The sequence below is a fragment of the Thamnophis elegans genome, chromosome 13 (assembly GCF_009769535.1).
Source record: "Thamnophis elegans isolate rThaEle1 chromosome 13, rThaEle1.pri, whole genome shotgun sequence".
NCBI classification, from domain to species: Eukaryota; Metazoa; Chordata; class Lepidosauria; order Squamata; family Colubridae; genus Thamnophis; species Thamnophis elegans.
Window position 1 is genome coordinate 3,220,342 of NC_045553.1, and position 25,016 is coordinate 3,245,357.

General features: G+C 49.1%; 1 protein-coding gene across 1 annotated transcript in view; it reads right to left on the minus strand.

Annotated features, from left to right (window-relative positions):
- Nucleotides 1–6,519: 6,519 nt before the first annotated feature.
- The window catches only part of OSBP2 (oxysterol binding protein 2), a 29,535-nt gene continuing 11,038 nt past the window's right edge, over nt 6,520–25,016 (minus strand). Inside the window, exons 3-13 of the mRNA XM_032229355.1 lie at nt 24,718–24,910; nt 22,851–22,974; nt 20,545–20,611; nt 19,364–19,528; nt 15,608–15,853; nt 14,111–14,231; nt 12,336–12,439; nt 11,382–11,477; nt 10,184–10,371; nt 8,145–8,365; nt 6,520–6,814 (exon numbers count right to left, since the gene is read on the minus strand). Of these exons, the coding sequence (XP_032085246.1) occupies nt 6,672–6,814; nt 8,145–8,365; nt 10,184–10,371; nt 11,382–11,477; nt 12,336–12,439; nt 14,111–14,231; nt 15,608–15,853; nt 19,364–19,528; nt 20,545–20,611; nt 22,851–22,974; nt 24,718–24,910 (1,668 nt within the window). The 3' untranslated portion in view covers nt 6,520–6,671. The remainder of the gene's footprint in view (nt 6,815–8,144; nt 8,366–10,183; nt 10,372–11,381; nt 11,478–12,335; nt 12,440–14,110; nt 14,232–15,607; nt 15,854–19,363; nt 19,529–20,544; nt 20,612–22,850; nt 22,975–24,717; nt 24,911–25,016) is intronic.

Genomic DNA, 25,016 nt, shown 5'->3' on the forward strand with positions numbered 1-25,016 from the left:
CTCTCCTTGATTAGTTTCCATCGATTGCTTCTTCTTCTTCTTCTGCCTTCAGTTGATTTGGACAATAGGTTGACCCCCTCTTCTTTGTGGCAGCCCCTCAAACATTGGAACACTGTTATCATAACTTTCTTTAGTTCTCCTCTTCATTAAACTAGACATACCCAGTTCCTGCAACCGTTCTTCATGTTTTAGCCTCCAGTCCCCTCATCCTCTTTCTTGCTCTTCTCTGCACTCTTTCTAGAGTCTCCACATCTTTTTCTACATCGTGGCGATCAAAATTGAATGCTGTATTCCAAGTGTGGCCTTACCAAGGCCTTATAAAGTGGTATCAACCTTCACGTGATCTTGATTCTATCCCTCTGTTGATGCAGCCTAGAACTGTGTTGGCTTTTTTGGCAGCTGCTGCACACGGCTGGCTCCAATTTAAATGGTTGCCCACTAGGACTCCAAGATCCCTCTCACAGTTACTACTATTGAGCCAAGTTTCACCTAATTTGTAACCGTACATTTGGGTGTTTTTTTGGCCCAAGAGTAAAAACCTTTTCTCTACACTGAATTTTATTTTGTTAGATATGGCCCACTGTTCTGTTGGGAGCCAATTGGATCTTGAGTATTATCTTCTGGAATATTGGCTATTATGTAAGTTTGGGTGCATCTCTCGAAAGTATCCTTCAACCTGGTGTAAAGGCCTGCAGCCATATTTGCTTGTGTATCTTTGGCCTGCCACACTTTCTATTATTCTACTATGCATTTTCTATGGTGGGAAAATGGGATTGTACGGAGTTAGACGCTATGTAGCCATAACAACATTCTTTCTAGAAAGCCAAGGTCATCCTTTGTCTTTGCACCTCTGCACCTGACCGGAATTGGATGGGTGAAACTGCCAGCATGACAGTGGAAGATTGGACCATGGGATGGACTTGTGGGTGTGGGGGGCAAGATCTTGAACTTTCAACTGGGTGGGGGAAACCGGGAAGCTTTCAGATTCGGGTTTCCCCAGATGTGCCAATTATGGCTCTCTTAATAAACTGGAACTTTGAGCAATACTTTGCCTCGGACTCTGATTTAATTTTGGATGCTATTTGGAACCCTGACCCCTGGCTTTTGTCTATTGTGTGAACCTGGAATGCTGACGGAGAATTGCAGGCCTTAAAAATCAAGGGGAGAGATTTGTTTTTTAATCTTACAACGCTTGAGACTGTGTCAGCAAAATTTCACCCGATACTCCATTGTTAAAGAAGGGAGTGGTGCGGTGGCCTAGAGGCAGGGCTCTCGCCTCACAATCAGGAGACTGTGAGTTCGATCCTAGGTAGAGGCAGATATTTCTCTCTCTGGGCACACTGAGAATATATCTGCTGAATAGAACTCCGTACTGGCGACAGGATGGGCATCCGGCCAGTAAAAACTCAGTTCCATCCAGTTGCATAGACTCCTGATGCGGTCGTTAAAAGACTCCAGTTTTAAAGAAGCCAAGAATTGAGCCTTACCTGTCATCCAATGAGGCATTCAAGCTATTTCTTGCTCCCACGTACCCAACTTCCACGGAAATTAGAGACAAGCCACGCAAGAGAGAGGCCCTGTATCTTTTATTGTTAACATAATTAAAGCTGAACTGAGAGAAAGAGACAGGAAAACGTTACATCAGCTCAGATTTTTTTTTTTTTTTTTACAATATAAGAAGATCAAGGAGGAAAAAAATGCTACAGTTTGTGGCTCCGGTTTTTGGAAGATTTGTGGAGGGGGGATGCTGGAGATACACAGGTGATCCTGTGGAAGAGGTTGTCGTTGTTCTCGCAACGTGGCTCGAATTGCTTTGAGTGTCCAGTGCATTTCTCCGCTCCCGGACATGTGGAATTGTCTAATGAGAGCCGTTGCAAAATATATATATATATATCGCTCGCTGGACACAGAACAGACACCTGAAGACACAATGACCGAATCCATGTCTCTGCAATGTGTGGTTTCCTATCCCATAACAACCTCGGGACAAATTGGTTAACCCTGTGTTTCTCAACCTCGCCAAGTTTATGGGGGCCTTCAACTCCCAGAATTCCCTAGCCGACACCGGGCGTCGGAAGTCCAAACATCTTAAAAGTTGAAAAACAGTGGGTTCAAAGATTGGGTGTCGCCGTTTTACGGAATACAGAATAAAACCAAGAGACGAGCAGAGTAACAGAACAGTAGAGTTGGAAGGGACCTTAGAGGTCTTCTAGTCCAACCCCCTGCTCAGGCAGGAGATCCTGTACTATTCTGGACAAAAGTTTCTGCCCGATCTCTCTTTCAAAAAACCTCCAGGGGTTTTAATTTATTTTGCTTATTTGTACATTTTCTAAGCCGCCTCTGAAGTAAAAAAGTCCTTAGGCAGAATAATAGAGTTGGAAGGGACCTTGGAGGTCTTCTAGTCCAACCCCCTGCCCGAGCAGAGAACTCTAGACCCGTCTCTTCTTAAAAGCCTCCGGTGCTGGTGCACTCAGAACAAGGATGCATTTTTCAACCAGAAAACGTGAGCTTTGGGGCGGGGGGAAAAAAAGCTAAAGAAATCATTAACCCTAAGTTAAAACCTGGCCTGAGATATTTTGCGTGCCCAGCAAAAACTTCCCTGCCGTCTCAAATTTAGACAACGTTTATAACCTTCTTCTCCCGTTTATCGGCTTTCGCTGTTGCAAGTTCAGACAACTTCCTTTCCCCAAATAATTCCTCCTCTGGCACCATTCCCACTCCTGCACGCCAACACACCAAAAGATTTTTCGAGCAAACCCTGGCTTGAAAAAGTTGCATCCTCAGCTCCATAAACAGGAGCCCGACACCGTCCTCACTCAAGCTGATGTTTCCCAGATGTGTTGGCCTCCTACAAGCTTCCGCCAATCCCAGCTGGAGTTGCTGTTCAGGATGGGAAGCTCCAGAGAAACTCAACACATTCAGAGAACACCAAGTCGCAGGGAGCTTAGAGATGAATTCTCTCTCCTGCGACAAGAGGTGTGGACTTCAACTCCCAGAATCCCTCCCCCCCCGGCTGGGGAATGCTGGGAGTTGAAGTCCATACACGCGAACGGTTGCTGTAGAAATTCGGCTTTACTAAATCCTTGGTTCTGGGTCAGACGACACCCAAGAAATCTACAATCGGTCGCCCTTTGAGCACAACCCGTCACACAATTTCTGTCCATGGATCCTGAATTCTGTAGGAGTCAACACAGCTTATACTTCTGATCCTGCTATCTTAAAAAAAAAAAAAAAAAAACAGGGGGTGGGTGAGGGGAAGATGGATACCGTTGTACCTTGAAAAGGTGTCCAACATATTTGTACTATAAAAAGATTCAGACAGAGGGACTCACTCCGTCTTCATTTCTCCGTTTCTTCTGGTTACACATCCATACAAATTTAAACAAAATAATTTTATATATATATATATTTGTGTACATATATTATAGATATCATACATATAAATTAGAAACAAATAAATAAAGGTTAAAGGTATGCTGCCGTCGGCGGTGAGAGGACGCCGACGTCCAGTTGCTGTTGTTATGCCATATACAAGGTGTGTATGTGTAGGTCTACATCTGTATAGCTACCAGGTGTGAGCGTGTAATGGGTCTTCTGGGGTAGAGGGTGTATGGGGTCTCATCCAGTGATATCCCACGTGGATCCTGCTATGCCTTTAGCACTCTGGAAGCCAGGAGGGGCAAGCAGACCCCTTAGAACCCCCCCCCCAATTATTGCTTGTTTACTTCCCCCAGAAGACAAAGGGACATATTCTCAGAGGTAATGAGATGCCACTTTAAATGAGGAGAGGGCTGTTTCCGCACCCGGGGGCCCTTTAGTTGCTTGTCCTATTGGGCTCAAGGGGGAAGGGGGTTTCTCCAAGCACCAGATGTTTCAGGGACCCCGACGTAGGCTGTTTGCGCCGGATCGGGAGATCTGGTGGGGGCGGGAGGCTCCGCCCACCCTCCCGGACGTCATCACGGACGTTCTGTGCATGCGCAAGCGCGCTCCCGCTTCCAAACCGCTAGCGAAGATTAAGAGCGTTTCATCCTGGGGGAGGATCAGTTGGGGACCACCGGGAAAAATCACCCGGACAGCAGGAATCCACAACTTTTAAGACGGGAAGACTTCAATTCCCAGAATTCCCTGGCTGTGGTTGAGACTCATGGGATCTGGTGCCCTGCGCTGGGCAGGGATAGCAAGGTGCTAAGAGTCCCAATGCACCAACTCTGAACAAATAGCCAATGCCCGCAGATGAACTGGGGCTGCGGCCCCCCCAGAATCCCCTTGCCCGCAGGGACGCTGGCAAAACTTCTCCACGGGGCCAACTCTGAGCAAGCAAGAGATGGAGCTAAGCCTCCAGGGGAGGCAAACAAGGGGAAACGAATCTCAACTCATCCGGTTGCAAATGGGATGTTTGCTACGGAGTTAGCTAGGCTGGTGATCCCAGGATGCCCTGTGTTGACTGGAGCCAGGAGGGCATTTTGCCCTCGCCGGTTTTCTCTCATTCACCTGAGGAAGGAGATCTTAACACGGCAAGAGGATACACGCCCGCGCGAGAGAGCGCGTGCACCAATGCGCTTTCCGCAGATTCCACCATAAAACCACGTTTGACTAAAGGGTGCTCGACGAAACCGCGTAGCTGACGTCATCACAGGGCGATAACAGCGCAGAGACAGAAGCACGCTGTAAACGCTAAACCTAAAATTAACCCCTAAACATAAACCTAACCCCCCTAAACCTAATCCTAAACCTAACCCTAACCCTAAACCTAACCCTTAACCTAACCCTAACCCTAACCCTAACCCTAACCCTTAAGCTAACCCTAAACCTAATCCTAACCTTTAACCTAAACCTAACCCTAACCCTTAACCTAACCCTAAAGCTAACCCTAAACCTAACCCTTACCTTAACTTGAATCGGCTTGCTTTCAAAGCGCTATTTAAAGCGCCCTTCTTTCTCCGCGCTCGCTGTTGTCGCCCTGTTGATGACGTCAGCAACGCGGTTTAATCGGGCGCGCTTTAGTCGAGCGCAGTTTTGTCGTGCCACGCTTTCCGCATACGTGGTGCCCGAGTTTGCATGGCAGCTTACATCCCAGGGCATCCCAAAGCTGGCTGGGCATTAACCCAGCTTGCAACTCGTTAACTGCCTGCTCCAAATTCAAATATCCCACCTTAGTGATGGGACTTGGCTAGCGGGATAGTGCAGCAGAGTTTTACTATCCTGTTTCTCCAAAAATAAGACCTCCCCGGATAATAAGACCCATCGGGCTTTTGAGCGAATGCACTAAAATGAACCTTCCTCTGAAAATATCACAACACAGCCGCAGCCATGAGGTGACCACGCACACTGCCTCCTGCACCTCAAAAATAAGAAGATCTCTCCAAAAATAAGACCAGGGGCTTATTTCGAGGGAGCTCAAAAGAAAATAAGACCCTGTCTTATTTTCAGGGAAACTCGGGGTAAGTGCTGGAAACGGCTAAAACGGGCCGCGATTTGACCGATTTGGGGGGGGGGGAAGCGATTGGATCCTTACTTGCGCTCCCCGGGTGAGACCTCCGAAGCAAATGAAGGAAAAAGTAGCCGGCAGGCCTGAGGGAAGCTAGGTTCTGCCGCGGCTGCCTTCCCCGTTTTTCTCCAAATGTCGAAAAACGAGAAGAGAAAGCAAATCTCTAACAAGCCTTCCTTGAAACGCAGCCGGCCCGGGGACGTACAGAATATCTCTCCACCGCGAGCTTAATACATCTTCAAAATCAAAAGGCATCATATTTTCTGGGTAGGGGGCTTCAAGCGAAGCTCAGCTGTGGACAGAGCCAGGGTTCGAATCCCTCCCTTCCTCGCTGGAGAAGGACAGACTTCAAAAGAGACAAAGCAGCGGTTTCCAAAGACCCAGACAAAGGAAACTTGCCCGTGTGTGTCGTCCCCCGCCCTCCTGCCGCCTCCGTCATTTCATCACACACACACACCCCCGGAGAATTTTGAGGGTTCCCCCAACCGGGTATACGGAGCTGCCTGCAACTTGGGGTGGGGGTGAGGAATATGGGGATTATCGGCAGATTAAAAGTAGAGTCAATTCCCACGCGGAAACGGGAAATCAGAAGAGGAGGGGGCGGGGGGGAGAAAATGTCCTGAAACGCTCACTGTTTCCGGTTACAAGAGGCGCATCGTTGGAGCCCCGGTTACCGAAAGCGAGGCCTCAAAAGAGAAGCGGACTTCGAACCCAGAGGCAGCCGTGGATTGTTGTTGTTGTTGTTGTTGTTGTTTTTAAAAAAGGAGGGGGGAAAAAACAACCCTGGCAAGCGAAAAAAGAAAAAAAAAAAACAACACACACCCCCTTCCTGTTTGTGTCTCAATCCTAATTGGTAAGTTTAAAAAAGTCGCTTAAAAAAATCATACGCCATTTTATTAGTGCATAAAAATAGCTCTCTCTCTCTCTCTCTTTTTTTTTGGAAATCCCTGTTTGATTTGCCTCTTTTTTTGTGTGTTTTTTTGGTGTTTTTTTTCCCCTTTGCTTTTTGTTTGTTTCAATTCGGGATTTATTTGAATCTCTGCGCGATTCTCCGCCAGGCGGCTGGGGAGGGGGAGGCGGAGGGGGGGCTGGGCTACCCCAAAGGGCGCTTCGTCAGCGACCTGGCCCTTCCGCCCCGCCACGGATTGTGGAGGCGTTTCACTCGGCACCCAACGAGTCCAGCTCAGAAGATGCTGGGACACTGGCTCCAGTCCTGGTTCTCTTTGCTTTCCCAGTAGCCGCCCTTGTACACGCACATCAGCTCTCCTGTCACGGGGTCCACCTTCCGCTCAAACCACAGCGGGGTGTAGCCTCTGTAGTCCTTCCCTGCAGAGGAAGCAGGGCAGTGGTGGGATCTCCATTCCCTCTCCGCTCCAGGGGAAGGATACTGCAAAATCCCCATTCCCTTCCCACTCCAGGGGAAGGATAATGCAAAAGCTCCACTGCCTCCCCGCTCCAGGGGAAGGATACTGCAAAATCCCCATTCCCTCCCCGCTCCAGGGGAAGGATACTGCAAAAGCTCCATTCCCACCCCACTCCAGGAGAAGGATACTGCAAAATCCCCATTCCCTCCCAACTCCAAGGGGAAGGATACTGCAAAATCTCTATTCCCTCCCCACTCCAGGGGAAGGATACTGCAAAATCTCCACTCCCTTTCCGCTCCAGGGGAAGGATACTGCAAAATCCCCATTCCCTTCCCACTCCAGGGGAAGGATACTGCAAAATCCCCATTCCCTCCCCGCTCCAGGGGAAGGATACTGCAAAATCCCCATTCCCTCCCCACTCCAGGGGAAGGATACTGCAAAAGCTCCATTCCCACCCCACTCCAGGGGAAGGATACTGCAAAATCCCCATTCCCTCCCAACTCCAAGGGGAAGGATACTGCAAAATCTCTATTCCCTCCCCACTCCAGGGGAAGGATACTGCAAAATCTCCACTCCCTTTCCGCTCCAGGGGAAGGATACTGCAAAATCCCCATTCCCTCCTCACTCCAGGGGAAGGATAGTGCAAAAGCTCCACTCCCTCCCCGCTCCAGGGGAAGGATACTGCAAAAGCTCCATTCCCTCCCCACTCCAGGGGAAGGATACTGCAAAATCCCCATTCCCTCCCCACTCCAGGGGAAGGATACTGCAAAATCTCCACTCCCTTTCCGCTCCAGGGGAAGGATACTGCAAAAGTTCCATTCCCTCCCCACCCCAGGGGAAGGATACTGCAAAATCCCCATTCCCTCCCCACTCCAGGGGAAGGATACTGCAAAATCTCCATTTCCCACCGATCAGCTGGGACTCGGGAGGCAGAGAATAGATGGGGGCAAGGCCAGTCGGGTAGAATTTACCGGTTCTCTGAACTACTCAAAAGTTCCGCTACATCCCTCAATGCCGTTATAACTTTGAACGGTCATTGACTAACTGTTCTTAAGTCGAGGACTACCTGGGTACGGCTATCCCCTGAGCCTGCAATCGTATTCCCTCGTGGGAAGACAACCCCTCTGTCAATTTTGGGATTCAACGCCCATCTGCCCCAGCCAGCGTGGCTATAACGAGGGACGGATGGGATGTGTAGTCCGCAAACATCGCAAACACACAACCCCTCCGGACCCAAGGGTGCCTCCTTGTAATCCAGACCCACTGATTTCAAGGGTGGCTTTTTCCGGTACCTTCTGCCAGGGCGTCAACTGCTTCGACTTCCCGGTGCCGCCGTATGGCCCGTTGCTTTTCTTCGAGCCGCTGCTTCTCCATGTTGGCTTCGTCCCATTTGCCATTCTCCATCAGCCTTTGGTCGGGCCTCAGGCGGGTGTCCGTGGGAGCGACGCCGTCTTCCGGCTCATTGAGGGTCAGCGCCATTTTGGAGAAGTAGTACATGTTTTCGGCATTTTCCCTGGAGAAGGAAGAGTCGGAAGGGCCTTAGTAAGAGGGCTGGGGGGCCCCAGCAGGCGCTCCCCTGCGCCGGGGTATAGCTACGAATAGCTCATCGCCTTTGTTGAGCCACCATAATAAGGTCTATGGCGTTTCTCCGTCATTCAGTTCGTGGTTGTCCCGAAGGTGCTTTTTTTTCTCAAGAGGCAACTGAACTTTCTGGTTTTTCTTTGAAGAGGTTTTGTTTCTCATCCAAGAAGCTTCTTCAGCTCTTCATGAAGATGCAACTGGACTTTCTTGGTTTTGTGGGTGAGGAAATGGAAGGATTTATACTCCTTGCAGGCAGCTGGTCATTTGCATCCTTTTTAGAGAGTCGTTGAGGCCACTTGGAGGATTTATATTCCTTGCAAACAATTGGTCATTTGCATCCTTTTTAGAGAGTTGTTGAGGCCACTTGGAAGATTTATACTCCTTGCATGCAGCTGGTCATTTGCATCCTTTTCAGAGAGTCATTGAGGCCACTTGGAGGATTTATATTCCTTGCAGGCAGCTGGTCATTTGCATCCTTTTAGAGGGTCATTGAGGCCACTTGGAGGATTTATATTCCTTGCATGCAGCTGGTCATTTGCATCCTTTTTAGAGAGTCGTTGAGGCCACTTGGATGTTTGCCTGTGTCTTCAGGGTCAAAGAGATATCCAAATTGAACAGCCCTCTCTCAACAAAGGGGGGAAGGATACGACCTCATCTATCTCCAGTTTACAACGCAGTCCTTTCAGCAGTTCCAAGGCAGCTCCGCACCCATTTGCACCACTCAAGTGACCCCTGAGGACACAGATAAAACCTCCAAGTGGCCTCAACGACCCTCTAAAACAGTGATGGTGAACCTTTTCGGCACCGAGTGCCCAAACTGGGATGTGTCTGTATGCACTGGAGCGCCGGAACCCTGAAGAACAGCTGGCTGGAGCGCACGTCTGTTGTTTTGGGTGGGTTTTGGACCGTTTTCAGGCTGTTCTGGGTCTAAAATGGCCCCAAAAGTAACCTAAAAACAGCCCGAAAAACAGGCTAAAAATGGCAAGAAAAATGGCCTGATAATGGCCCAAAAACAGCCTGTTTTATGGCTGTTTTACAGCTGTTTTACGGCGCCTGTGAAGACCAGCTTGCCAGCGTGCATGTGTGCGCGCGGGAAAACAGAAGACCAGCTGGCAATGGCGCCTGTATACTATCTCTGACAGGCGTGCCATAGGTTCGCCATCACAGCTCTAAAAAGATGCAAATGACCAGCTGTCTGCAAGGAGTATAAAACCTCCAAGTGGCCTCAACGACCCTCTAAAAGGATGCAAATGACCAGCTGCCTGCAAGGAGTATAAAACCTCCAAGTGGCCTCAACGACCCTCTACAAGGATGCAAATGACCAGCTGCCTGCAAGGAGTATAAAACCTCCAAGTGGCCTCAACGACCCTCTAAAAGGATGCAAATGACCAGCTGTCTGCAAGGAATATAAATCCTCCAAGTGGCCTCAATGACTCTCTAAAAGGATGCTAATGACCAGCTGTCTGCAAGGAATATAAATCCTCCAAGTGGCTTCAACGACCCTCTAAAAGGATGCAAATGACCAGCTGTCTGCAAGGAGTATAAATCCTTCCATACCCCATCATCCGGTCTGAGCTGAGGAAGCTTCCCGGATGAGAAGTGAAAACGTCTTCAAAAGAAAAACAAGGAAGTCCAGTTGCCTCCTGAAAAATCCCTCTTTGGGACACAGCAACCCGAGCCTTTTCAGCGTCCACGACCCGACCCCACAGCTGGTCAACCCTGAAGCCCCAAGCCTGTTGGGAAGACTCACGGGAGGGGGTATTTCTTCCATATGACCTTGGGGGACAAGGTCTGGTAGACCGTTTTCGGAAGCTTGCCTTCCGAAAGGGAGTTTCCTATGCTTGAGTCAATGATCTTGGAGCACTCCATCTTCTCGTCCCATGTGCCGGACATGACGAATCGCTCGTTGCCATCGGCGTCCATCACCACCCCCGTCACCTGGAGAAAGGAGAGCAGGAAAAGGAGGATTTGTGGCAGAGGGGAAATTCAAATTTACCGGTTCTGTGGGCGTGGCTTGGTGGGCGTGGTATGCCTTGGTGAGCGTGGCTTGGTGGGTGTGGCAAGGGAAGGATAATGCAAAATCTCCATTCCCACCCCACTTTGGGGCCAGTCAGAGGTGGCATTTGCCGGTTCTCCAAACTACTCAAAATTTGCACTACTGGTTGTCCAGAGTATTCAAAATTTCTGCTACCAGTTCTCTGAACAACTCAAAATTTCTGCTACCGGTTCTCTGAACAACTCAAAATTTCTGCTACCGGTTCTCTGAACAACTCAAAATTTCCGCTACCAGTTCTCTGAACAACTCAAAATTTCCGCTACTGGTTCTCCGAACAACTCAAAATTTCTGCTACCGGTCCTCTGAACAACTCAAAATTTCTGCTACCGGTTCTCCGAACTACTCAAAATTTCCGCTACTGGTTCTCTGAACAACTCAAAATTTCCGCTACCGGTTCTCCGAACAACTCAAAATTTCCGCTACCAGTTCTCTGAACAACTCAAAATTTCCGCTACTGGTTCTCCGAACAACTCAAAATTTCTGCTACCGGTCCTCTGAACAACTCAAAATTTCTGCTACCGGTTCTCCGAACTACTCAAAATTTCCGCTACTGGTTCTCTGAACAACTCAAAATTTCCGCTACCGGTTCTCCGAACAACTCAAAATTTCTGCTACCGGTTCTCTGAACAACTCAAAATTTCTGCTACCAGTTCTCTGAACAACTCAAAATTTCCGCTACTGGTTCTCTGAACAACTCAAAATTTCCGCTACCGGTTCTCCAAACTACTCAAAACGTCCGCTACCAGTTCTCCAGAACCTGTCAGAACCGGCTGAATTTCACCTCTGAGTGGGGACCTCTGGTTTAACTGCCCCTTACCAAGGCCAACCCAAGAGGAAAATGTGTTTGTTCTTGCATTTTCAAGCCAAGGGACTTTGTGCATCTGAAGGTTACCTTCCGTGGGATGTCTCTGGAGAAGTAACTGTAGGGAGAGAATTTCAGGTGGCATTTGTCTTTTGATTTGTGGTTCAGGATCTCTATGTCACCGGACTGGAAGAGAAAAGAAAGAGAATTTGACCCAAAGGGTTAATTTATCCATATTGACAGAAACCAGAATCAAGAATCAGGGGAAAAAAAGTTTCTTTTCTTTCCTTCCTTCCTTCTTTCTTTCTTTCTTTCTTTCTTTCTTTCTTTCTTTCTTTCTTTCTTTCTCTCTCTCTCTTTTAATTCAAATTTTTATTTTAAAAAAAGATTAAAATACAATAGTTAAAAAAATTAAATAGAAAAACAAAACAACCCCCCTGTTAGTGTCTCTTTATTCGGCGAGTGATTTGAGCATGGCGGTGGGATAGTGTTCTTACCTCGGCTTCCCCAGCAGCAGGAAGCCGAGTCCTCATCCCGATAAACCCCTTTTATTTAATTGACAGTGAATTCCTCTCCAGCAAAGTCCTTCCTCTCCCACAGTCTTTCAAGATAATACCCAATTACCGACCTTGATCAGGCTTGGAGAGTGGCCAGGCCGAGATTGTCTCCTGCAAACTCCACTCCCCTTTCGCTCCTCTTTTATGTCCTCTGGGAGGGGCCATTCATCACCCACCTGTTGGCCTCACTCCCAAGTCGACCCCTGTTCTTTAGCTGTTCCCTTCGTCTGGCAACTCTGCGCATGCGCACATCGGGAACAGGCTCCAGCTGTTCTTCTGCCTCACTGATGTTCGACTCCGAAGGCAGCTGATAACTATCGGATGGCCCTGGCCCCCTCTCTGCCTCCGACACAGAGCCCTCATCAGAGCCTTCCCCAGACTCCAGGACTGGCCCAGGTTCCTCCCCAACCCTCCTCACTCTCCGACTCTGCTGCCAGCTCTGCTGGATGCTGGTGTGACACAACAGATAGACAGACATCCTCCTTACCTGGTCAATCCAGAGTTTCCCCACAATAATATTGTGGACAGTGGACGTGACTTTTTGCCAGATGTAGTGATTGCCGCTGGAGTGGAATTCGAGGTGGATGGTGCCTGCACGGGACGGGAGAAAAATGTTAACCTTACGGTGAAAATATAAATATAAACTTCTATATGGAGAGAAAGGGTCTTATCTCTGGTAAGTCTTAATGGCCTTTTGCTGATTCGGACTGAACAATAAGCCTTCAGGATTAGTTAACAGATAAAAGATGTGATATAACAGAATAAGAGAGTTGGAAGGGACCTTGGAGGTCTTCTAGTCCAACCCCCTGCCCAGGCAGGAAACCCTACACCACTTCAGACAAATGGCTGTCCAACATCTTCTTAAAGGCTTAAGTGTTGGAGCATTCACAACTTCTAGAGGCCAGTTGTTCCACTGATTAATTGTTCTAACTGTCAGGAAATTTCTCCTCAGTTCTAAGTTACTTCTCTCCTTGATTAGTTTCCACCCATTGCTTCTTGTCCTACCCTCAGGTGCTTTGGAGAATAGCTTGACTCCCTCTTCTTTGGGGCAACCCCTGAGATATCGGAAGACTGCTATCATGTCTCCCCTAATCCTTCTTTTCATTAAACTAGACATATCCAGTTCCTGCAACCGTTCTTCATATGTTTTAGTTTCCAGTCCTCTAATCATCTTTGTTGCTCTTCTCTGCACTCTTTGTAGAGTCTCCATATCTTTTCGACATAGTGGGGACCAAAACTGAATGCCGTATTCCAGGTGTGGCCTTACCAAGGCCTTATAAAGTGCTATTAACCCTTCATGTGATCTTGATTCTATCCCTCTGTTGATGCAGCCTGGAACTGTGTTGGCTTTTTTGTATGGAATGACAGGTGTTGCTTTTTTCTGTTTTCCTTAGTATCCTTTGTGTTGTGGCCCAGCAGGAGCCGTTGGAGCTGCCACCAGACTCCGACAGCGAGGGGCCCTATGAGTCGGCTCTGGAGAATGTGGAGGACCAAGGACAGGGTTCCCACTCCGAGCAGGGCGCAGAGAGGCTGGTTGGCCACCAGGAGGCGCCTGAGCCTTGGACCAGTGGGGAGGAGACAAGGGAGAGTGAGCCGGAGAGTGAGTTGTTCCTGGGTGCATGGCACCGAAGAGCTAATAGGCGTCAGGAACAGTTGCACAGTTACAGGAGGTAATTGCACTCAGCTGGTGGTCATTAGGCTCCTCTTCAGACTATAAAAAGGCTACTTGTGCACATGCCCTTCTTGCAGAAGTCAACGCAGGAATGAATGTCGGAGAACATTGTTATGAGCTTGGCAGGCTGGATTGCTGCCAAGCCTTATCTGTGTTTATTGCTGCCCAAGCTTGTCTGTGCCGGTTTGCTGCCAAGGACCCATCTGTCTGTTAATTAAATGCTGTAACTTATCTTTGGCTCGGAGTGTGCTTTGGTGTGGAACGAGGGGGGTCAGAACACCTTTGTATTAGTTTTTTTTTACTTTAGTGTGAACACCGCTCGTCAATCCCTTTTTCAGGAGACCGTTTACTCATCTAGTCATCATCTCCTTTTAACGACCCCATAATCCCTTGCGGGGTGAAGTCTGGGCAACTGAATGGAGCTGCGTATTTACTGGCCGGATGCCATTCCCTGTTGCCAGTATGGAGTTTTGTTCAGCAGATACATTCTCATTGTGCCCAGAGAGAGAGAAATATTTGCCTCTGCCTTGAACTCACAACCTTCTGTGAGAGCTCTGCCTCTAGGCCACCGCACCACTCCGTTTACTCACCCAGGGGCAAGATGGAAAGGTATTTGCCACGGAACTTGCTGGCGATGGTTATCTCCTGCCACAGCGTCCAGCCTCGCCGGGAGTATACGTGATGAGCAGCTGCTGGCGGGTGATGGCTCACCTGGAGGAGAAGAAACACACCTTGATGGCATCCGCTGCCCAAAACTGCAGGTAATTCTCCAAGCAAGATCCTCGAAGTTCTCTTTAGCAAGATTTATTGAGCTGACCGGGAAGGGGAAGATTAACAAGAATTTTTAGTACGGGTAGTCCTCGGTTTACGACTCTAATGGCGCCCCAAATTTCTGTTGTTAAGTGAGACAATTGTTATGTGAGTTTTGCCCCATTTTATGACCTTTCTTGCCACGGTTGTTAAGGGAATCGCTGCAGTTGTTACATTAGTAACGCAGTTGTTAAGTGAATCCAGGCGCCTTAGGGAATTGGCTCGTCAGAAGGTCGCAAAAGTTGATCACATGGGGGATGAATTGTATTGTATTGTATTGTATTTATTTAGCTTGTATGTCGCCCTACTCTCGAAAGACTCAGCTAACAATAAAAAGAGAAGGGGGATACAAGAATAAAAAACAACAGTTAAAATTCAGCAACAGTCATAACTTAGGATGGGGCTGGATAATTCAACAGCCCCAGGCCTGCCAGAACAGCCAGGTCTTGGCTGCTTTGCGGAAGGCCGGAAGGGTAGTGAGGGTCCGGATCTCAACGGGGAGATCGTTCCAGAGGGCCGGAGCAGCTACAGAGAAGGCCCTCCCCCAGGGGGTCGCCAGCCAACATTGGCCGGCAGATGGAATCCGGAGGAGGCCTAGTCTGTGGGATCTAATAGGTCTTTGGGAGGTGACTGGCAGGAGGCAGTCTCTCAGATAACCAGGTCCGATACCATGTAAGGCTTTAAAAGTAACGACTAGCACCTTGAAGCGTGTCCGGAGACCAATAGGAAGCCAGTGCAGCTCGCAGAGGATAGGTGTAACGTGGGCGTACCTAGCTGCACCCACAATCGCTCGCGCAGCTGCATTCTGGACTAGCTGAAGTCTTCGAACACTCTTCAAGGGCTGCCCCATGTAGAGCGCGTTACAGTAATCCAGTCTTGAGGTGACGAGGGCGTGAGTGACTATCCGGAGGGCAGTAATGAATGTATTACCCCTATCCCTCCTGCTATTTTCTCCAAAACAACAACTGGTGAGGTGGCTTGGGATGAGAGAGACTGCCTGGCCAAAGTCATCCACCTGGTTTTCATGTCTAAGGTGGGACTAGAACTCACCGTCTCCTGGTGATTGGCCCAAAGTCACCCATCTGGCTTTCATGCCTTCAGCTAAGAACCATCCTTGGATTAAACCCCTTTCCCGCCTCCCCAGCATCTTCTGGGGTGAACAGACAGGTAGAGCCCACCCACCTGAGTAAGGGGCCTGGACCCCCAACCCTACAACACCTGGCCCTCTCTCCTCCCCCCCTCCTTCTCCCAACCCCCCTGCCGGTTCTTCGGCTCACCTGCTCGCAGAGCGATCGGAAGCCGAGTTCTTCCAGGCGGTCCAGTTCGAAGGTCTCGCCCAGGAGCGGGTTGAAGGGCTTGGCGGTCCGCTGGACCGTGGTTGAGTAGGAAGACACCGAGAAGGCGGCCACGAAGCACATCTGCTCGATGGCGTTCTCGCACTTGACCGCTCTGTCCAGCAGCTCGTGGTACTCCAGATCCTCCGTCAGCCTCTGCAGCATCGAGAGGGGTTCGTTGAAGTTGACCTGTAGGGAAGAGGGGAGCAGGAAATGAGGGAGGAAGAGGGGGGCTCCACAGTCCCCCCATCTCTCTCTCTCTTTCTCTCTCTCTCACACACACACACACACGCCCCTTCCCAGTTCCTATTCCACAATGTCGCTTGGGAGCACAGAGAGGAATCCCAATGCTTAGAGTGGCCATTGTTTTTATCCTGCACCAGGCCAGGTATACGCCATGGTGGCACAGTGGTGAGAGTGCAGTACTGCAGGCCACTTCTGCTGCCTGCCAGCTGCCTGAAATCTGGCAGTCCAAATCTCAAGGTTGACTCAGGTCCTTCCAAGGTGGGTAAAAAGGAGGGCCCAGATTGTTGAGGGGGGGCGGGGGGGTAAGATGTTGGCTCTATAAACTACTTAGAGAGAGCTGTAAAACACTAAAGGTAAAGGTTCCTCTCGCACCTATGTGCTAGTCGTTCCTGACTCTAGGGGGCGGTGCTCATCTCTGTTTCAAAGCCAAAGCGCCAGCACTGTCCAAAGGCGTCTCCATGGTCATGTGGCCGGCATGACTCAACACCGAAGGTGCACGGAACGCCATTACCTTCCCAGCAAAGGTGGTTCCTATTTTTCTACCTGCATTTTTACATGCTTTCGAACTGCTAGGTTGGCAGAAGCTGGAACAAGTAAGAATTCTATTCTATTCTATATTCTATTCTATTCTGCATTCTATTCTATTCTGCATTTTTTCTATTCTGCATTCTCTTCTATTTTATTCTGCATTCTATTCTATTCTGCATTCTATTCTATTTTATTCTGTATTTTATTCTATTCTATTTTATTCTGTATTCTGTTCTATTTTATTCTGCATTCTATTCTATTTTATTCTGCATTCTATTCTATTCTATTTTATTCTGCATTCTATTCTATTCTGCATTCTATTCTATTCTGCATTCTATTCTATTCTGCATTCTATTCTATTCTGCATTCTATTGTATTCTGCATTCTTTTCTATTCTTATTCTGCATTCTATTCTATTCTGCATTCTGTTCTATTTTATTCTGTATTTTATTCTATTCTATTTTATTCTGTATTCTGTTCTATTTTATTCTGCATTCTATTCTATTTTATTCTGCATTCTATTCTATTCTATTTTATTCTGCATTCTATTCTATTCTGCATTCTATTCTATTCTACATTCTATTCTATTTTATTCTGCATTCTATTCTATTCTGCATTCTATTGTATTCTGCATTCTTTTCTATTCTTATTCTGCATTCTATTCTATTCTATTCTGCATTCTGTTCTATTTTATTCTGCATTCTATTCTATTCTATTTTATTCTTCCGAGGTGGCGCAGTGGTTAAATGCAGCACTGCAGGCTACTGCTAGATCAGCAGTTCAGCGGTTCAAATCTCACCGGCTTAGGGTTGACTCAGCCTTCCATCCTTCCGAGGTGGGTAAAATGAGGACCCGGATTGTTGGGGGCAATATGCTGACTCTCTGTAAACCGCTTAGAGAGGGCTGAAAGCCCTATGAAGCGGTATATAAGTCTACTGCTATTGCTATTGCTATTCTATTCTATTCTATTCTGCATTCTATTCTATTCTGCATTCTATTCTATTCTGCATTCTATTCTATTTTATTCTGCATTCTATTCTATTCTATTCTATTCTGCATTCCATTCTATTCTATTTTTTACTTGTTCTGTTCTGTTCTATTCTTTCCCTGTTCTGTTCTATTCTACTCTATTCTCCTAAATTTGGTGCTCGTATTGTGGTTCCTGCGTTGAGCGCTGCAAAAAGCCGCTCAGGATAAAAGAGCCCAGGCGCCGGCCACCGGTCACAGCTGGCTTACTCTGAGCCACAAGGTCACTGGGGGACGGAGGAAGCGCAAGCTCTGGAAATAAATACACCTGCACAAAAGAGACAGGGCTTGCGTGTGCCGACTGCCGACTGCCGTCTGCACAAAAAGTCCCCGGTGGACCAGGAAGATTTAACGTCACGTCAAAGGGCCGTTGCAATCTCCAATACTTCCCCGCCTGGCTCCCTTTTCCTTGGGAGCGTTTACATTGGCAGTTTTAAAACGCTTCGCCTTGGCAGCTGCCCTGCCGATGTTTTACTGGGCTGCCAAGCAGAGATATTGGATAGCGGGATTATTTATGGAACGCAATATCAGAACTCTTGCAAAACACACACACACACATCTATATGAGTCCTTTTTTAAAAGAGTCCTTTTGCTGGCTAATTGAAGAACAAAGACTTTTCGGGGTTTTGAAAGGGAGGCGCCTAAATTCTGCTGCGCCGTTTGTGAGTTTCACCCACCCTAAACCTCACCGAAAGGGAAAAATCAAAAGTACCGTATTTTTCGGAGTATAAGACGCAGCAAGGTTTTGAAGAGGCAAATTTTAAAAAACAACAACAAAGTTTTTGCACTCTGCAAACCTCCCAAAAACGGCCCGTTTTTAACTCATTTCCGCCTTCCCCAACCCCCAGGAGCTCTCTGAAAGCCTTCTACAGGTTCTGCATGGCCATTTTTGGTGAAGCGAGGGAGAGGGGGGGGGTTCAGGAGGGAGAAAAATGCTGTATTCGGTGTATAAGACGCGCCCAGATTTCCAGCCTCTTTTTTGAGGGAAAAAGGTGCGTCTTATACTCCCCAAAATACGGTAATTTTGCAAATTTCGCTCAACCCTCCTTTAAATCAAGCCTGGCTTTTGATGCCTCCGTGAAATTCTCTTAGGAACCGTACAGAGGTGGTCTCTGCCTTCTTTCCAACTATTCCCCCTCCCATTATTGTTTGAAGGCCGCGCTGACATCTCTGGGCCAAACTATTTCGTGAGAGCCTCCCCTCCTTGTTCCAGCTAGTCTCCATCCTTCAGTAGTTCTGCTGGCTGAGGAATTCTGGGAGTTGAAGTCCACAGCTTTTAAGACTTGTGGACCTCAACTCCCAGAATTCCCCAACTAATGTAACTGGCATCCAAGCTTCTGAACATGCAGCCTTGGACGGCAAAATCGGACCCTCTTTAAAATTTGTTAGCCTCTTTCAAATTTCTGGGAACATCCCTAGGCTGAAAAACAGGGGAAGGCTCCGAGAAGGGCTCTGTATCGGAGGCAGAGAGGGCGCCAGAGCCGTATGCCAGTTATCAGCTGCCTTCAGAGTCAGACATCAGTGAGGCAGAAGAACAGCTGGAGCCTGTTCCCAGTGCGCGCATGCGCAGAGTTGCCAGACGAAGGGAAGAGCTAAAGAACAGGGGTCGACTTGGGAGTAAAGCCACAGGTGGACGGTGAATGGCCCCTCCCAGAGGGAATCAAAGAGGAGCGACAGGGGAGTGGAGTTTGCAGGAGACGCTTAGTTCATTCCAAGTATTGCGGCGTCTGAAAGATCTCGGCGTGGCCACTCGCCAAGCCTGATCAAGGTCGGTAAATTGTGAACTCTCTCGAAAGACGGTGGGAGTGGAAAGACTTCGCTGGAGTGGAATTTAATTCGTCAATTAAATAAAAGGGGTTTATCGGGGAAGCCGAGGTCACGACAGAAGGAAGCACTTACCGGCATGGGGATCTTGGAAAGTTCCTTCCCGATGCAATTCTTCATGATACTCCAGAGATTAAGGCTGTAGTTGGGCTTGTCCGGAATCGCCGTACGCCTCTTCTTGTTGACACCTCCAGACTTGCTCGAAGTACCAAAGGCAGTGAGAGGGGAAGCGTCCAACACCTGGAAGGAATCAAACCCCAGGTCATGATAACTCGGGGTGGGATTTTCAGCTCTCCCCACCCACCCTTGCCTGCTTGTAAGCATAGACTAGGCCATGTGGAGACTCTCGATAACTAGATATATCTGCAATTGTCCTTCATATGTTTTAGTCTCCAGGCCTTTGAGCCTCTTAATTGCTCTTCTCTGCACTTTTTCCAAAGCCTCCATCTCTTTTTTATAGTATGGGGACCAAAATTGGTTGCAGTATTCCAGGTACGTTTTACTACGGTTTTATAAATAGCAATAGCAATAGCAGTTAGACTTATATACCGCTTCATAGGGCTTTCAGCCCTCTCTAAGCGGTTTACAGAGTCAGCATATCGCCCCCACAGTCTGGGTCCTCATTTCACCCACCTCGGAAGGATGGAAGGCTGAGTCAACCCTGAGCCGGTGAGATTTGAACCGCCGAACTGCAGATAGCAGTCAGCTGAAGTGGCCTGCAGTACTGCACCCTAACCACTGCGCCACCTCGGCTCTTAAAGGAATGGTAATGCTTCCCCTCGCACATGTGTGCTAGTCGTTCCCGACTCTAGGGGGCACTGCTCATCTCCGTTTCAAAGCCAAAGAGCCAGCGCTGTCCGAAGACGTCTCCGTGGTCATGTGGCCGGCATGACTCAACGCCGAAGGTGCGTGGGACACCGTTCCCTTCCCACCAAAGGTGGTGCCTATTTTTCTACTTGTATTTTTTAAGTGCTTTTGAACTGCTAGGTTGGCAGAAGCTGGGACGAGTCACGGGGGCTCACTCCGTTACGCGGCGCTAGGGATTCGAACCGCTGAACTGCCGACCTTTCTGATCGACAGGCTCAGCTGTCTTAGCCCCTAAGCCACCGTGCCCCTACTTTTTTTTATACAGCGCTTTATACAATGGCACTAATCCTGCACACGCTCTTGATGCTAAGCCTCTGTTTATACAACAATAAAAGGATTTTGTTAGCTTTTTTGGCTGCCGCCACCCGCCGCTACTCGGTGAGACTCACGCTGCCGCCCAGGTTCCACTCCTCCGAACAGCTCTCACTGGGCACACTAATGTTGACGCTGGTGCGCCTGTGGGGAACACAAAAGTGACAGTGGCAATGCCAAAAGCTATGGGGCATGGTCTCTCGATGTGCTGGCCACCATGGCCAGGCTGCCCCAGCAGGGCCCGTCAAGCGGGGGCCACTGAGAAGATCACAAACAGGGGAGGGGTTCTGATATGCAAATGCGCCACCTGACATTCTGACCCGGTCAGTTTCTCCAAGCTCTGGGTCTAGGCAACCCATGAGCACTTTCCCTGCAGCGCAGGAAGGGGCGTGAACCAGGTTCGGTCAAGGAGAGTGAGGGAGCCAGAGGGCTGTAAGCGGGAAGGGTTAGAAAGGATAGGACTTTGGAATAGGAATCAATTGTTCAGGAAGTAGCTAGTCGTTCCTGGCTCTAGGGGGCGGTGCTCATCTTCTTTTCAAAGCCAGTGCTGTCCAAAGACGTCTCTGTGGTCATGTGGCCGGCATGACTCAACGCAGAAGGCACACAGAAAGCTGTTGGTGGTCCCTATTTTTTCTCCTTGCATTTTTTATGGGCTTTCGAAAAGAAAGAAGGAAGGAAGGAAGGAAGGAAGGAAAGGAGGGAGGGAGAGAGGCAGGGAAGCAGGGAGGAAGGGATCAGGAAGCTATTTATTTCTTTAAATATCCATGCGATGTTGAAAGGGAAAAGGAAAGGTTTCTCTTGTACATGTGTACTAGTCATTCTTGACTCTAGGGGGCGGTGCTCATCTGTTTCAAAGCCGAAGAGCCAGCGCTGTCCGAAGACGTCTCCGTGGTCATGTGGCCGGCATGACTCAACGCCAAAGGCCCATGGAACGCTGTTCCCTTCCCACCAAAGGCGGTCCCTATTTTTCTACATTTTCTGCATTTTTTATGTGCTTTCGAACTGCTAGGTTGGCAGAAGTTGGGACAAGGAACGGGAGCTCACTCCGTTACGCAGCGCTAGGGATTCGAACTGCCGAACTGCCGACCTCTCTGATCGACAAGCTCAGCATCTTAGCCCCTGAGCCACCGCACCCCTTTTAGGAAGTAGGTAGTGATTCCTTTTTTAAAAATGGTGGCTGGGGAATTCTGGGAGTTGAAGTCCTCCCATCTCAAAGCTGCCAAGGATGAGGAAACCTGGCTCCAGCCCATAGACAGTGGTGTCAAGGCCCAGGGGCCAGATCCGGACTGCGGGGTGCTTAGATTTCTCTTGCAGGGCTGAATACGGAGCTCGGGTGGGCGAGGGGGACGACGGATGTGCGCCCCACCCTCCACCCCCGAGCTCCATTTTTGCTGGCAGAGGGCTCTCAAAACAAACTAAAAACAAAATGAGAGGAGAAATTTCTCCTCCTTTTGTGTTTGAACACGTAAGAAGGGACAGGAAAGGAGGAAGAGAAAAAGGAAAGACAAAAAAAGGGAAAATGGGAAGGAAGGAAGATAGGCGGGAAGGGAGAAGAGAAGGAAAGAAGATAGGAAGAAAGGAAGGAAGGATGGAAGGAAGATAGGAAGGATGGAAGGGAGGGAGAAGAGAAGGAAGGAAAATAGGAAGGAAGGTAGGAAGATAGGAAGGAAGAATGGAAGGAAGAGGAAGGAAGGAAGATAGGAAGGAAGGAAGGAAGGGAAGGAAGGAAGATAGGAAGGAAGGGAGAAGAGAAGGAAGGAAGGAAGGAAGGGAGAAGAGAAGGAAGGAAGATAGGAAGGAAGGATGGAAGATAGGAAGGGAGAAGGAAGGAAGGCAGGAAGGAAGGAAGGAAGGGATGGAAGGAAGATAGGAAGGAAGGAAGATAGGAAGGAAGGGAGAAGAGAAGGAAGGAAGATAGGAAGGAAGGGAGAAGAGAAGAAAGGAAGGAAGGGAGAAGAGAAGGAAGGAAGATAGGAAGGAAGGATGGAAGATAGGAAGGGAGAAGGAAGGAAGGAAGATAGGAAGGAAGGAAGACAGGAAGGAAGGAAGGATGGAAGGAAGATAGGAAGGAAGGAAGGGAGAAGAAAAGGAAGGAAGATAGGAAGAAAGGAAGATAGGAAGGAAGGAAGGGAGAAGAGAAGGAAGATAGGAAGGATGGAAAGAAGGAAGATAGGAAGGAAGGTGGGAAGATAGTAGTGAAGGAAGGAAAGAAGATTATGTGAGAGAGGGAGGGTCTAACCCTAACCCTAACTCAACACAAGTAATGTCGAGCTGGCCATGCCCACCCTGGCCCTCCGAGGTCAGACACAATCAGGATGCGTCCCTCAAAGAAATCGAGTTTGAACCACCACCACCCCCGCCCTAGACAATGGCTCCAACCTACCGGTGAAGTTTTGAAGGCTCTGCAGCTACTGTGATGACAGCATGAGCGTCTTCCATAGCATCAAAGTACTCCGTCTCCTCATCTTCATCACTGGGCTCTGATTTTCCACTCTGCACGCTGCCTGCTGCAAGAGACAGACAACCCGGATCAGCTCTTGCCACATTTGTGCGTTCCAGACGCCCGACAGGAGGAGGAAGACTGGGTGGCGGCTCAGGTCTCACTTGCCCAGGGGCCAGCAACGAGCAGCTCTGGAGCCGCATGTGGCTCTTTCCTCCCTCTGCTGCGGCTCCCTGTCGCCAGTCGGCTCCACAATTGATACGGCTTTCAGTTAGGACAGGGAGAGGAAAAAAGGACGCCACGCTAGGAATAGACTCTATGGTGAGGGAACCGGACATCCAGTCGGGAGAGGAAAAAAGGATGCCATGCTAGGAGGAGACTTTATGATGGGGGAACTAGACTTCCGGTTGGCAGAGGAAAAAGGATGCTGTGCTAGGAGGAGACTCTATGGTGAGGGAACCGGACATCCAGTCGGGAGAGGAAAAAAGGATGCCATGCTAGGAGGAGACTCTATGATGGGGGAACTAGACTTCCGGTTGGCAGAGGAAAAAGGATGCTGCGCTAGGAAAAGACTCTATGGTGAGGGAACCGGACATCCAGTCGGGAGAGGGAAAAAAGATGCCACGCTAGGAGGAGACTCTATGGTGAGGGAACCAGACATCCAGTCGGGAGAGGAAAAAAGGATGCCATGCTAGGAGGAGACTCTATGATGGGGGAACTGGACTTCCAGTTGGCTGAGGAAAAAGGATGCCACGCTAGGAGGAGACTCTATGGTGAGGGAGTTTATTTTTGCCTTTTGCAATTCCTGGGCTACAAAATAAGAGCTGGAACAGTGTCGTCGTCAAATTCTGGTTATTAACAAATCACTGCATCGTTGTTAAGCAGGTCTTGCTTCCCCGTGGGCTTCGTTTGTCCATGGGGAAGCCAGCTTCACTTAACGACCCTGTGGCTGACTCAACAATGGCCGGGATTCACTTAACAACTGTGGCAAGATAGGTGGTAAAACCAGGCAAAATTCTCTTAACAAATGTCCCACTTAGCAACCAAAATTTGGGGTCAGTTGTGGTCGTAAGGCGAGGACCATTGGTACTTTTGGTTTTTGACAAAAAATGGCCCATGGCAAAGAATGGGTTTGCTGGACTACCCTGGGGGGGTTCACGGGATGACCATGGGGAACGATCACGCACAGCAGATCTTAAAACTGGGTTAGTGACCTGATTGAAACCGTCACAATTTATGATCATAACGTTCAGGCTCTCTTAGGGACATAAGTCGAGGATTAAGGTAAAGGTTCCCCTCACACATGCGTGCTAGTCATTCCAGACTCTAGGGGGCGGTGCTCATCTCCCTTTCAAAGCCAAAGAGCCAGCACTGTCCGAAGACGTCTCAGTGGTCATGTGGCCGGCATGACTCAACGCCGAAGGCGCACGGAACGCTGTTCCCTTCCCACCAAAGGTGGTGCCTATTTTTCTACTTGCATTTTTTACCTGCTTTCGAACTGCTAGGTTGGTAGAAGCTGGGACAAGTCACGGGAGCTCACTCCGTTACGCGGCGCTCGGGATTCAAACCGCCGAACTGACGACCTTTCTGATCGACAAGCGCAGCGTCTTAGCCACTGCGAAACACCAATAGAGAGGATTACCTCTCTACTATTCGGACGTCGCGAGACATTTAAGCGGTCTGGGGGCTTCCTTCGGATCTCATCCCACAGCTTTGTTGTAGGGTCTATATTTTTTTTCCTACGCAACGGCGGCTCCAGAGGACCCCGAAAGTCCCCTCTTGCCCGGGCCGAGAAGGAAGGGCCACTCACCTCGGGATGCGTGACCGGCAGGGTTCGCGGAGAGGCTGGGCGCGCCCCGACAAGCCCGTTCTAAGTTGTTGTGCTGCTTAGCCAGCTGCTCAATGGTCTCCTCCAGGCGGATGCGCTGCTCACATTCATGCTGGAGAGCCCGCTGCCATTTCCTGCTGTGGGCCTCTGCAAGATCCAGAAAGTCCCGGCAGGCCTGAGGAAGGGAGGGAGGGAGGAAAAGGGATCAGAGAATGGCGGAGATCTCCAAGCGTGGGGACGGGAGAGACGCCGGCAACGAAAAGAAGCCCAGGGTGGTTTCT